General features: G+C 37.5%; 1 protein-coding gene across 1 annotated transcript in view; it reads left to right on the top strand.

The window, feature by feature from the left end:
- DOK6 (docking protein 6) overlaps positions 1-9,371 on the top strand; it is a 264,667-nt gene extending 255,296 nt beyond the window's left edge. The window contains exon 8 of the mRNA XM_075705728.1: positions 9,232-9,371. Within this exon, the coding sequence (XP_075561843.1) occupies positions 9,232-9,371 (140 nt within the window). The remainder of the gene's footprint in view (positions 1-9,231) is intronic.
- The last annotated feature ends 4,201 nt before the right edge of the window (positions 9,372-13,572 follow it).

Genomic DNA, 13,572 nt, shown 5'->3' with positions numbered 1-13,572 from the left:
GATTGTAAAAGATTCTAGTAGATGCAGTTTTCAAGGATGTAAAAGAAAATTATACTGGAAATCTGTTTATGCACAGAGATCAACAATCAGTTGACATTTTATCTATCTTTCACATATGTTTCTCTTTTCACTAGCTTTATATTCTTCCCACTTTTCAGTTATTCCAGGAGCTGGGTAATTTTATTGAGTGTTTCCTTTTGTTGGTTTGTCATGTCCCCATGACACAAAGTACTGTAAAGACTAAAATAATTTTCTTACTGGAGTTTTCCTTGGCTGTTTTCTCTTCCCCCTACCTTAGCTTTTCCCATATGTACTTAGGATCAGAACATTATTTTCTTCTTTTTTCTTGCATTTTGCCTTCGTCTTATAATTTGTCAGTATTCTTATCCAACTCAAATGTTCCTTGAAGTGAAAGAAATTGTCACTTGCAGGAATTCCTCCTCTACAATTTTCTTTTTCTTTCCTTAATATTACCAACATGGAATGCCTCAGTTTTATGAAGTTTCTGTTTAAAAAGCTCATTAAGGTTTGAGCTTGAATTCGAAAATTAAACAACGTGCATTTTATATAAAAATGATTAGTCTCTGTTTATATCTATGGTAAATGAAATAATTTTACTTTACTTTGGACAGGCATAAAGTTCACAAACAGAGTTGTTATTCTCATAATAAACCTCACTTATACAGCTTATGTGGAAATGTTTTATATTAGTTTCTGGCTGACTGGGTTGAAAGGATAAATTAGTCCAGGAATGCCAGCCACCTTGTACAAAGTACTCAGACTTTTCAGGCAGCTTTGTTAGGGCACTCATTCAAGATTGCATTTAGAGCCTTAAGTAACTTGTTGATAATTTTGACACATTTCACTATTAAACTGCACACACTTCTCAAAAGCTTTTCTTCGAGGTCATGGTGCCTGTATCTTTCGTTATAAAACAAAATCCTTTACCATAGTCACTTCTCTAACACACACAACTTATACCACCTGTTTAATGATTCAGAAAAAAATACAACTCTCCTAATACAGTGTGCCAGTCAGGAAGAATGTTTTCTTTAACTGATTTAAAACAAGGTAGCTTGTTTTCTCTCACAAAGCAAAATGACTGAAAATAAAATATTGCGTTACATCACAGAATAATTTGGGCTGGAAGATGGCTCTGGAATTGAGTCATCCCAACTGCTTGCTCAATGCAGGGCTAGCATAAGTCAGGGTTGCCTGATAAATACTTTAAAATCAATAAACTAAAAATTGAAAGTATCACTGCAGAAAATTTTACTTCTGTAGAAGCTGTGAAACGAAAACCAGAAACCCTTCTTTCTGACAGTTTTCATCTGGAAAATTGTGTTTGTTTTGAAGCAAAGTTGGCCCTTAGCCTAATTTTGTGCTAAGCGAGTACATGATTGTGCCTCCTTCAACTGTGTTGGCATAGTTAAGGAGCTGGACTCAGAACAGAGGGAGAGAAGAGGTTGGTTTTGTATTACAACATTAGCACAAGTGTAAAAAGCTGTAAAGATGAAATCAATTAATCTCTGTAAGGACCACTGCAGTCTGTATATGGAAGACAACATAAGAAAGCTAAGTACAAGCCTACTGTCTTTATCTGCATGTTGGCTCAGAGAACAGAACTAAAAAAAAATTGCTACTCCATTCAGATACTTTCTTTTATTTAATCTCCCTGTAGTTCAGGTATGCAGACATACAATTATGTATTACAAATAGAAGAGCACAAGTCAAAGAGATGTAATGTGTAAAATAGATTACTTTTCCCAAATATATGTCATATTTTGGCTGCAGGAATGCAAGCAGAAAGGGAAAAGACTATTGGGTAATGTGAGATGTGTACAAGTGGGGAGGTTTAGATTGGATATTAGGAAAAATTTCTTCACAGAAAGGGCAGTCAAGCATTGGAACAGGCTGCCCAGAGAGGTGGTGGAGTCACCATCCCTGGAAGAGTTCAAAAAACGGGTAGATGTGGTACTTGGGGATATGGTTTAGTCTAGTCTACCCTTAACTGGTTTAGTGTGGACTTGGTAATGTTGGGTTAATGGTTGGACTGGATGATCTTAAAGGTCATTTCCAACCTCAATGATTCTATGATTCTATGATTGTAAGTAACTTTCTTTTCCATCTCCTAGGTAGAGAGAGTAGGTAGCAGGTGTTTATATACATCTCCTCCCTTTATAAACACACAGAGGCATAGGAAGGTGGTACTATGGATAAAAAGATGCATTACTAGAAAAAATCCCCAGTGGAAAAAGATAATCAAGTAAAAGTAGAGGGTGAGGTAAACCTATTCATCTTAGAGAAAGATGTGGATGATGTGCTGATATTTCTACCACAGGACATACATCAGTTTGTGATAGCCTAAGTAAGTAATATAGAGTTTAAATGCAATAGGAAAGCAAGTATTTAAAAACACTATCTGGATAAACACAACTGCAATTAAACCAACCTGACCTTTAGTCAATACATTAATTTTAGTTATGTGATTCAAGATACTGCTTTTAAATACTTGCTATTTTAGGTACGGGTGCAGGTGAAATGGCTCTCCTTTTTTCTGTACATAATGTTTACAAGCAATTCATGTTATTCATAGGTATTGAAACAATTATCACTATTGTAAAGCTCTAACTACATGCATTTTCTTTATTTCAAAATATTGACACATAAATGTACTCTTCATAAATCTCCAGCATTCTTGTGCCAAAATTGGAATGCTGAAAACTTTTTCCTTAAGACTCAAAAATTTGACATATTGTAAATTTACTGGTTTCAAACTGCCAATCCTGCAATCTTTTCTGCATGCACATGTAAAATTTCTTCTTTTCTAGAGGAGAACTTGATGACAATGCCAAAAACATTTAAGATAAATAATAGTCTTCCAATACTGGAAAGTGATAGAGTTCTGTAATAAGTATATTCTACTCAGATACTTACTAATCTTGATGCTGGCCTAAAAAAAAAAAAATGGTTATTAATTTCATTTCAAATTCTAAAGGAAATTAAAATGTTTTTAATTGAGAATAAAAAGGAAGTATTTTTAAATGTTAGGAGGGGGTTTTTTGCATTCACTTTCTTAATATATTTCCCATATAATTTATCATAATTTTTTTTTCCAGAATTATTTCTAATAAATAAACTAAAGCATTTTCTTAAAAATCTGTCTCAAAAATTATGTTTCCTGATATTCATTTTCCTTTCAGAAAGCTAAATATTTGATTAAATGAAATCCAAATTTATTTTAGAAAATATAAGTTGGAGCCCAGCTGTGCTCCTGGGAGTTTTAATTCCAACTGTAGTTAAATGCAAGGGAAAATTTGTATTTCTTTATTTGGAACTGAAACAGGCCTGCAGTTTCGTTTTCAATAAGTATATGGGAATCAATACGCTGTAATGTAGTTTATGCTATTTTTCAGTTTCCATCTGCTCCCTTCCATTGCATCTTTTTGTGAGTGACAGCATAATAATTGCTGTACCAATTAATGCCCTTCCAATCCAACTGCATCATTACTGCAAAATAAATGTTTTGCTTTGTAGCAGTTTGTCCTGCTATGAAACTTTGCTTTAGTTATTCCAATCATCTAACAGCAGAAAAGGAAAAGCTGCTTTGTCATCAGCAGCTCAATAGAAGACACTGTATAATCAATAAGAGAGTTGGCAGAATTTAAACCAGTATCAATTTATAAATAGGATAACAGCAATCATTTATTTTCTGCCTTAAATGAAAGTATCCTTTTTGATGCAATAATAGCCCCTTGACTGATTTGAGATTGTAGTAGGGGGTTTTTTTGAGCAACATTTTCTTTATTCAGAATAAAATGTGGAGTCTCTTTCTTTGCAACAAAAGCTCTTAGAGGATAAAAGCTTCCATCTGAAATAAGCAGTCATACTAATTTAGTTTCTTGCAGTAAGTGTTTCATTTTCTCTAGTGGGTTTTCAGTACATAGCTACAGTGCCTCTCCCATTTTGTCCTGTGTCTTAATAAAAGAGCTACAAAGAATGAATATTAGAGGTTGAAGCACCTCAAGACATGCTTCCCCACCAAAACCATATCCTCAGTACAATCTGCAGGCCTCCTCTAGTATAAATAGGAGCTTTCTCTGCTGTTAGGAAAGTCCTTAGAGAACAAAAATCTAGATTAAAGGCTGGTACTAGTTTTGTGAACTTTTCTGGCTGAAGGGCCGCATTTATTGTCCATTGAGAATTATGTGGGGAAACAACATACAAGTAACTCCTTCTTACTAACATTTCATTCCTGAAACATCTGTTAGCTAATTGGGGTTTTTTCCACCTCCATGCACCATCCTTTGTGGAGAAAAACCCCATCGTCTCTGTTTCACTGTTTTCCAGACTGTTCTGTTTATTGTGAACAACAGAATTTTCCAATAAGCATTTCTAAAAAGAAAAGATTGCTTTACAATGGAACAAGTGATTCACTTTATTTGGTCTTAGCTTGCACTGATTGATTCCTAGAACTTTCTTTTCAACAACCGTGTTTTTCCATAACATTTATAGAAACATCTATATCAGTCACAGAGCTCTTGTCCTCATGAAGTCTCAGAACACCCCCAAGTACAAATATACAAAACATAATACTAATAAAGATATCCAATTGGCTTTAATTTAATGACTTCCATTTTGTGGAATCTTGGGAATGGAAATACCAAATTTTATTTTCAAAAATAAAGTTTATTATTATTACCTAGAAAAGTAAAACTACATTAGAAGGACATCATTTTGTTTGTAAAGTCATCTGTTCAGAGGTTAAGAAATCCCAGATGAAAGCTTGCTGTGCAGCTGTGAAAGTCTGCTGCTTTTTTTTACATAATGACTATCTAATATGAGGTACATAAAAGGCCTGCAACAGAAGCTGAAACAGAGTCGTCTCTGGTTCTATTAATTTTTAATCATTGTGCTGCAAAAATATACACTTATATTAGATCTCATATTAGAAAAGCTTAGTCACAGGGTTTCAAAAGTGATTCTGCATCAGAGAAATGAGTAGTCTGGTGGCGATAACATTCACCTACATTGGGTTGCATATTGCTCACAGGTCATCATTCCGCAAACAAACTATCTGGCACCAAAGCCAGTCTGAGAAATACCCTGCCATCTCTTACCCTTGTCTGCTTGTTCCTGCTCCTCGGCTGTGCCAGTACAACAGTTTGTAGGGCTCTTGCAAACCAGATGACCAAAGTGCTTCAGTCTACAAAGCACCCTTTCAGTCACAATGGCAAAACTGAGGGACAGTGAACAGCAGTGTGGGCAGAAAGGAGAAAGGGAACATTTTCAGCTGATTTTTCCATTACAGAAAGTGTAATGTTGAACCTTGCCCACAGGCAGTGGGGAATTTTAACACAGGACTTGTACATCATAGATGAGTGCTCTAACCAAAGAATATCAGATGAGAGAGTCCCTTGAATTCTGTGTTGTAAAAGAAAAGTGTGACCTTTTTTTCATTGAGAAAAGAAAAAGGGTTGACACCTGCCTTTTGGTTAAGAATTTGAATTCTGAATCCGAAACAAAGAGAAACATCTCCCAAGAAGCAGCAGTAAGAGAGTTTTTAAAGCTTATCACTAGATCTCTACTTTTTTTTTTTCTGGGGTTTTTTTGATTTTCATTTAGCTGAGTACTGCAATTTTTCTCTCAGAAGTTGTGATCGATCTACTTATATGTACATCAATCACCGCTGTTACTAGGAAACCATTGGGGTTTTCCTCTAAAGAATTGTTATAAATAAGCACCATGTCATGAAATAAGATCCTTGTGTATACTGCCTCTGCTTCCAACATAATTAAGATCAGGAAAAATCTAATTTTTCTGTAATTTGCCAGGTTACATTAAATTATCTTGATGAATCATTCATACCTAATTGCTTTGGACTACAGCTTCATTGCATTCTATGATCCTGAAAGTAAATTTAAATAAAGGATGAAGTAGGCTTAATAATACCTTTCCAAGGTCCTGTCTTACAACAGGAAAAAAACAAAAAACCAAAAAAACCCATCAAAACGTTTCATATGCAAGCCCCGGGAAAAAACTCTCCCAATTCTACTGGAGTCTTCAGGTCACAAAGTGTGTGTTAATCAAATTCCTCTTATGCTGACTTTAGAAGAACTGTAGAGAAGACTTAGTTCTCTGTTCTTGAAAACAGCTGTGGTACCAAAGAGCTCCAAAATCCACAAACAGCGTTCTTCTTCTCTCTTAACCTTTTAAAACCAAATATGACACAGAAAATACTATTGACGTGGGATGCTTAGAAAGCTGTGGAACCTAAATTCTTTACTGCAAAAACTCTTCCTGTATCTTTAGTTTTGAAATCCTTTGTGCTGACATAAAGCGTACCTGTGAGATGCTGCAGTACCTAAGATCCCACAAGGCTGATCAGCTGTATGAGTATTAAAATAACATTTAGTAGGAATACAAATAAAAGAATCGATTATAATTTAGAATTTCCACTATGGGATGTACTAAATTTAAAAAAAAAGCTGAACAAAAACTTAAATTTTGGAAATTTACTACTTAGGAGTCTTAAGCCAACTTGGAACCATTGGACTATTTCATTATTTTACCACCATTATTTTTTATTGTTATTTAAATGTATTAATATAGTTCATTGTTTTAAAAAAAAATATAAGTTGAAAGTATAACATATTGCATAAAGCCATTCTTTCCTAAACTCACAAATTCTCTATTACCCATGGCTTTCTCATTTCATTTGAACCAATGTCCTCTATTCTTTTTGTTATTATTTCCATAGATTGATGTCGTACTCTTCAGCTTAAGCCTTGACCAGGTGTCTTGTATCTTTTGGCTCTGTTGAGTGTGTCTTTTAATCTTTTGGACCTAAGACTGTCTCTCTCTCTCTCTGACTACATATCCTAGCAGTCAGGGAAGAAGTCACTTATCTCCATTAACCCCTGTGGTTACAGAATGGCTAAAATCAGTCCCATTACAAGATTTAGCAGCTACAAATTTTCATTTAAAGAACAGTAAGGGATGTGCTAGCAGCTGAGGCATACATCCAGGAAATGGAAGACCGAATTTAATTTCCTTTTTAACCTTAATAGGTTCAAATTCATCTTCTGTATTCTAAGACTGCCTTAATACCTTGGCTAGAAATTAGTTTAGTAGGGGCACTCTTCATCACTGTATTAAAGCTGCACTATTCTACAGAAGTGAATTCGATATTAATGATATGAGATACAACACACGATACAAATAGGCCTGAGTTTAGGGAACTCCCTTGGTTGGCAAGTGTCTTTACCCCTGCTCATTGTCACAGGGGCTATTTGTGTGTTATACAATTTTTTGATAAAATACATAAAGAGAATGGAAAAAAATGTACCTTGATGTAATTTATTTATCTTTATTGGTAAGGAAGAGAAAAATTTTACATAGCTAATCACAAGGCTGGATTAGCAGTTCTCTAGTGCTCTTAAAATATATATGATTCTAGCTTCTGGGTAAAAAGAAAACAAGGCCTTAAATTCTTAGAAGGAAAAATGCTAGATTTGGAACATTAAATTAAAACCTACAATCACGCAACTTTCTAAGTTTAGGTTTGCATTATATTAAAAAAAAAAATCCAACTAATTGTGATGCAAATCCCAAATAAAAGTAAAAATGTATGAAGGCCTTACTTAATGTCATGGTTAAAAGTTGGTCAAAGCAATAAAACATTTAAGACTATTCTCAAATAATGTATTATCAGTGCTTTTGCTTTGCAGCTCAGACCTCACAGCCACCATACATTTTAATTCAGTTTAATGCAAAAGCTTTTTGAAGCAGAAAACATTTAAACCTGGCATCTCAGTCATGTTTTGATAGCCAATGTCATTTTAACCCAGTGAATGAATAGTAAATATACACATGCAAAATTAATCTTCCTTGGTTGTGCTATGAAAGCGATTTTTATGACCATTAATGTGCCAGTGGGAATTCAGTCTCTAGTTTTATTGTCTCCAGTGTCACTGAGATGTACCTTTTATTCTATTTTTCATTTAGGGTTTGGGTTTTTTTTTTCTCTCTTGGTCTAAGTATTACTCTGACAGACTCATCTTCAGGGGGATCACAATTTTTTTCATGAAGCAGTCAGTAACATGTTATAGCCCAACTTTTCCAAATACAAGTTAGGACAAAGTTTTGCCAAATCTGGTTAACATCATTCTTGGATCCAGCACTACTGGGGCAGTCTAGAAAGCTGCTAGCTGTTTTGAAATGTTTCAACGTGAGCTGAGTTCTTCAGCAACTGAGTCTATACTCTGTTATAGCTATTCTTTAGCAGCTCTGTGGTTGAAGGAAGAATAAGATTTTGCATTTCTATATATAATGTGTGTATTAACGATATTTAAAAGCATTATCCAAAACCATTTTAAATCCAGGCTTTAATATTCATTTAAAAAAAATGGAGGATATATGTTGCATGAAGATACGCGGTTTGGAACTTAACTTTTTGTTACTAAGTAAATCTCAATTTCAGAAGGGAATTTTGAGATAAGAAAATGATTGGGATACAGAATCAGGTCATAGGAGTCATCTTCTAAGTTTGGTCGTTGGCTTTTTAATGGCTTTTCACACATGGTCTCCTGTCTCGCTGGCTGTAAGTGAACAAGCCGTGGTTATATGAGATTCACAGGCCTGCCTGAGGAAAGATCTCGCACATCCTCTTCCCAACCAGTATTCTGCCATGTGGCCATATCCCACCTCCAGTTCATTTTGAAGTGACAATAATGCTGTGTTTACCTGACAAACTGGCATCCTATTCGAAAGACAGTAAGTAGGTGAAGTGGGCTTTTGTGTGACAAATCCCTTTGAAACTGCTGGCATTGCTTCCACCACTTAAACGGTGCTTCAGACGAATAACGAGTGCATTAGTTCTTCACCAGCTCTAACAAATATAGCTGAGATTTATAGAGTAGGAAATATATAGGTATGATATTCTGCAATTTAAAAAAAAAATAAAATAATCTGCCCCTAAATTATGCCTGTGTTGGGTGCAGGGTCTTCTGTCTGAGCCGGGCATCCGTCACCCACTCCTGCCTCAGACATGGGCAAAGCCCTTCTCTGCAAGGCTCAGTGTGGCACATCAGTTTTCTGGGCACCCTGGCACCACGGGGCAGTACGACACCGGCCCGTCGGAGTCCACGTCCACGGCAAAAGGCCTCAAGTAAATTAAAATGAAATTAAAGCCCAGTTACATCCTTTGTGCCCATGTCCCCGCTCCCGCAGGTCACGGCCTCGGCTCGACAAAGGTGTCGCGGGCGCAGACGTTTCCCAGCTACCCCTCGGAGCAGGGCGAGGAGCACCAGCAGCCCCTCTCGCTGGCCAGCAGCTACGCCTTCAGCTACGGCTCGGGCCTGGTGCAATGACAGCCGGGGCGGCCGGCCGAGAGAGACAGTCGAGCCTGGAGCCTGCCACCAGGGCCGGGGAGCCACCAGCCCCCTCCGCACCCACCATTTGCCGTGAAAACTGATGCCTACCAGCTCCAGCCGGGTCACCGCCAAGGCGAAAACCTGGAGAGGCGGCTTCCCCAAAGCAGAGGCTAAGTCTTTATTTATTTATTTTGCCGTTCCTTTTGTTGATATGTTCAAGAAGGATGGGGGGTGGGGGGGGGGGAGGGGGACACGTTCGTGTTGTCAGAAAATGGTGGAAACAAATGAAACTGTGTTGGTGTGAAGGTTCCTGCATGACCGGAGAAGGCCCGTGCTGGGGCTCCATCACAATGGCACATTTGACACTGGGGCCATCCTACCCGCCTCCACCAGCAGGCCATCCTGTCTTCACCTGTAACATTTTTAGGTCCTTGCCGCAGCCCACTGATTCCCCGCTGGAGCCGCTGAATTGTTGTTGATCCAAGATGCAGCGTCAGCACTGTGGGGGTTACCTTCACACCCAAGCGAGTTCACGCGTTACCCTAGAGGGTGGTCGGGTGTTTTTCAAGCCAGACACCAACAGATACTGGAGTAGCAGGCTAATACGGTTTGTTGGGAATAGAGTTCATTGCATTAAGGTAAGGTTATTGCCTGGTATGGCTCTAATCTTAAATTCCGGGGGCACAAATTCATCCCTTACTAATAGGCACATAACTCTCACAATGCCCCTGAGAGCTGTGAACATCCATATCGGCACCACAGTCTCATCCTCAGTGCTGCTGAGAAGTCGTCTTATTTGCAAATTATTTAGGTAACCGTGCCTGCAAATCTAACTTTAAAAAGCGGGAAAACTGTTCTTCAGACAAAAAAAAGCAGGCTGCATCCCCAGCTGGCAAGCACCTGTGCCATGGCTGGGCCAGATATGGTAGAGCTGAGCTCTGGTCTTGTCTTTCTGGTCAGCGTTACTTTGATTTTCTCTGTTTCCTTCTCAGATTTCTGTTTTAGATGCACATTGTATCTTGTATGATCATGTGTCAAGCATCGGTTTACTTTCAAAAGGAGGAGGAGTATATCTCAATGGAAATTTTCCGTCCTTGGAAGACATCTTTAAAAAATGAACTGTAGTAGGTGTGTTTGTAATGAGTAATGAGGGAATAAGTTGGAAGGCATACCTGTAGGTGGGGAACAAGTTTTATCTATCCTGAACTTTTAGATTTTTGTAAGTGGTATCAAATTTTTCTGTAATTCTTGTGATGCCCTGAAATATTTGGAATGGTGGGGAGAAAAATCTGCCCTCTTGCTATGATCTGAGCAGCCTTGTGTTCTGTTCCCAGTGTGAAACGATTGCCATGTTTACCAGAGGGATTCATCTCATTAGTTGTTTCTCAGGACAGGTTGAGGAAGCATATCAAGGAGGACACACATAGACTTTTTTCCAATGAAACAATCAGTTTTATGTACCATAATTTAATCGAAAAAGTGCTGTTGGGTTGTTTTATATATGCACATATATATATGCATTAAAAAGTATGAAAGAAACTTCTGCTTTCAATTAAACATTTACTGATACAGTATGTCGAGCTTTTCTCCAACCATCTTCCAGGCTAAGAGACCTTGCAGACTTACAGCTTTCTACACCTCAGTGAACAGCTGCTGAATAAAAAAGCTTTGTGGTCCGCTTAAATGAAACACTTGTACCCCACCACAATCAGCTTGCTTTATTTTTCCTCTTTTCTCCTGTCTCAGTCACTACCTCTTTTCCTTCTCACAGTGCTGCCATACTCAGGAATAGTACGGCTCCCTACAAAGAGCATTTTGATGAACTAAAATGAAAAACTGCTCTCCCACGCTGTCAGGGAGCTGTACCTATGGTGCTCTCTGAGCTGTACCCTTCAAGGAAGCTTCATTCACACTTTCATTTAAGAAAAAAATTTGGTTGACATTTTGCTTTGGGAAAATTTCCAGTTTGCAAAATGTGACACAAAAGGGTAGATACTTTGCTGGTATAATTGTGTTATTCAATGCAGCTTTGCTAAATATATGCTTTTTGAGGAACTGGCCAGTTATTTTTATTCCTATGCAACTGTGATTCTTTCACTTGCCCTAAAATTATATATTTTCTTTAAAATTCCTTAGATTAAGTTGCCAATATATTCTGCAGATTTCTATCCCATGTCCATGTAATTATTTTCCTGTGTGACTTCAATACTAGTCATTTAATATTTACATATTCTACATAGTCCAAAAGTGAGGAAAAGGCAAAAGAGGAGAGTAAGAGTATCAGAACTGCTTTATAGTTCCGGAGCCCATATACTTTAAGAACCTATCTAAATCCTAAAGCTAGTGCTTTAGCTATGTTTAGATAAAAAGCATAAGTTCTATATAGTGTGCTCTTTGCATTTCCTGGGGTATGGTTCCTGTCTGTCACAGATGGTTTTGTCTTCCTATGCAGTGCATGAATATTGTCTAGTTAATGAAAATGTAGATGCTATTTCCAAACAAAACACAAAAAAAGTGTGTGTGGGGAGGGGAGGGGGGAGGAGGGGGCAGGATTGGCCATGTATAGGAGTTTTACTAAATATTTTGCTTTCATTACATAATGCAACTATCCTCTCAATTCATACATTTATAAACATCTGTGAAGTCCTATCTTCTAGCAATAGGCAGAAAACTGAACTGCAAGACAAAGCTGGAGAATGCAACTAACAGAAAGCAAACCTGGCCTACTGGGAACCTATTTCTTGTAGAGAGTAAACACAACCACACTGGTAGTTGAAAATAAGGATGCAACTTCACAGTGTACTGTAACACAGCCTAAGAAAACTGGGCACCTGAAGCACAAAGGTATTCAGCAGCCAGTGGATGTTGCCATTAGTGCCACTCCAGAACAGCAGATGATATCACTGTAACATTTGTGTATTTGCATAGCTTCTAGAAATGTTCCTCAGAAAAGCTCCTTGAGAACCAGGCAGGCACTGCACCAACAGTTTGCCAGAAAAATCTGCTTTCACGGAATTGCTTTAATTCCTGGCACATGACTGTCGGTAATCTAAGTGATTCCCTACTGAGACTACTTTGTACAGCTCCTAGTGCTTCTGCCAGAAGGAAAACTCTCTTTTGGCACATGTGGTAGACCTGCCTGCCTAGAGATTACAAGGGCCTTTAAATAGGCCCAGGGACCCCATGGGTCCCTGTCCAAGTCTCGGTTTTCTTTATGTGCAAGGCACACAGATAATACATCTACTCCTGACCCAAGAGGACCTCTCTATTTTCAGCTAATGAGCTGTGAAGAGATGGAGGGCAAGAAAATGTCTTCAGTGGTAACCAGGTGCAACTGGTACAAATGGAACTTAGCGTTAGTACTTTATAAAATAGAAGAAATAATACAAGGCTATCACTTTCATTTGGATTCTGAGGATGTGATTGAATATATAACTGTAGCCATGATTTAAATTTTTAAAAAATGACCCTTGATAACAATATATTCACCCCTATGATCAAATAACACACAGCATTACTAAATATAGTTACTCATATATCTTAACTGTGAATATTATAGGTGGATGCATGCTGGTACTTTTGATTTTGTAGTCACTTGGTGCAGAAAAGGAGAAATTGAAAGAGACTGATAATAAATCATCAGACGGTGCTAAGGTACTTGAGTAGCCCCATTTTTTAAACAGCTACATTTTATTATTGGTAGTTTAAATCATCTGTGAGTATACTCCTTTGAAACAATTCTGCCTGCCGGTGTAAAAGAAGAAGAAAGAATATCTTGTAACATGAGCTTGCTGTCTTACTGAGTAAATGTTTAAGCTTTCCTTTCTGTGGTAGGCTCTGATTCCAGCTCCTCACATGTACCAGGTCCATGCAAAATTCTGTTCTTGGGTTTTTTTGTTGGTTTTGGTTTTTCCCCTAAAGCTAGCAAGTAAAGCTTGGAAATATATTGATAAACCAAAGAAGTTTGTTAGACAGCAACAACAGCAGCTCTCTTGTTATGACAAAAGTCTACCATGACATTGTGGAAAATACTTCATTTCACAACAGATGAATAGAAATCCTGTTGAGAAGCAGCAAACACATTTCTAATCAAGTCTTGTTATAAGCTAATAAAACTTTGCTGAAGAAGGGGTTGGAATTGAATATCTGAGGTGAAAAGTCTTTTAAAGTGCTCTCTATAGCAATAATTTAAGTACAA

Source organism: Pelecanus crispus, chromosome 2 (assembly GCF_030463565.1).
Source record: "Pelecanus crispus isolate bPelCri1 chromosome 2, bPelCri1.pri, whole genome shotgun sequence".
Classification (NCBI taxonomy): domain Eukaryota; kingdom Metazoa; phylum Chordata; class Aves; order Pelecaniformes; family Pelecanidae; genus Pelecanus; species Pelecanus crispus.
This window is presented reverse-complemented; position numbering and strand designations above follow the sequence as displayed.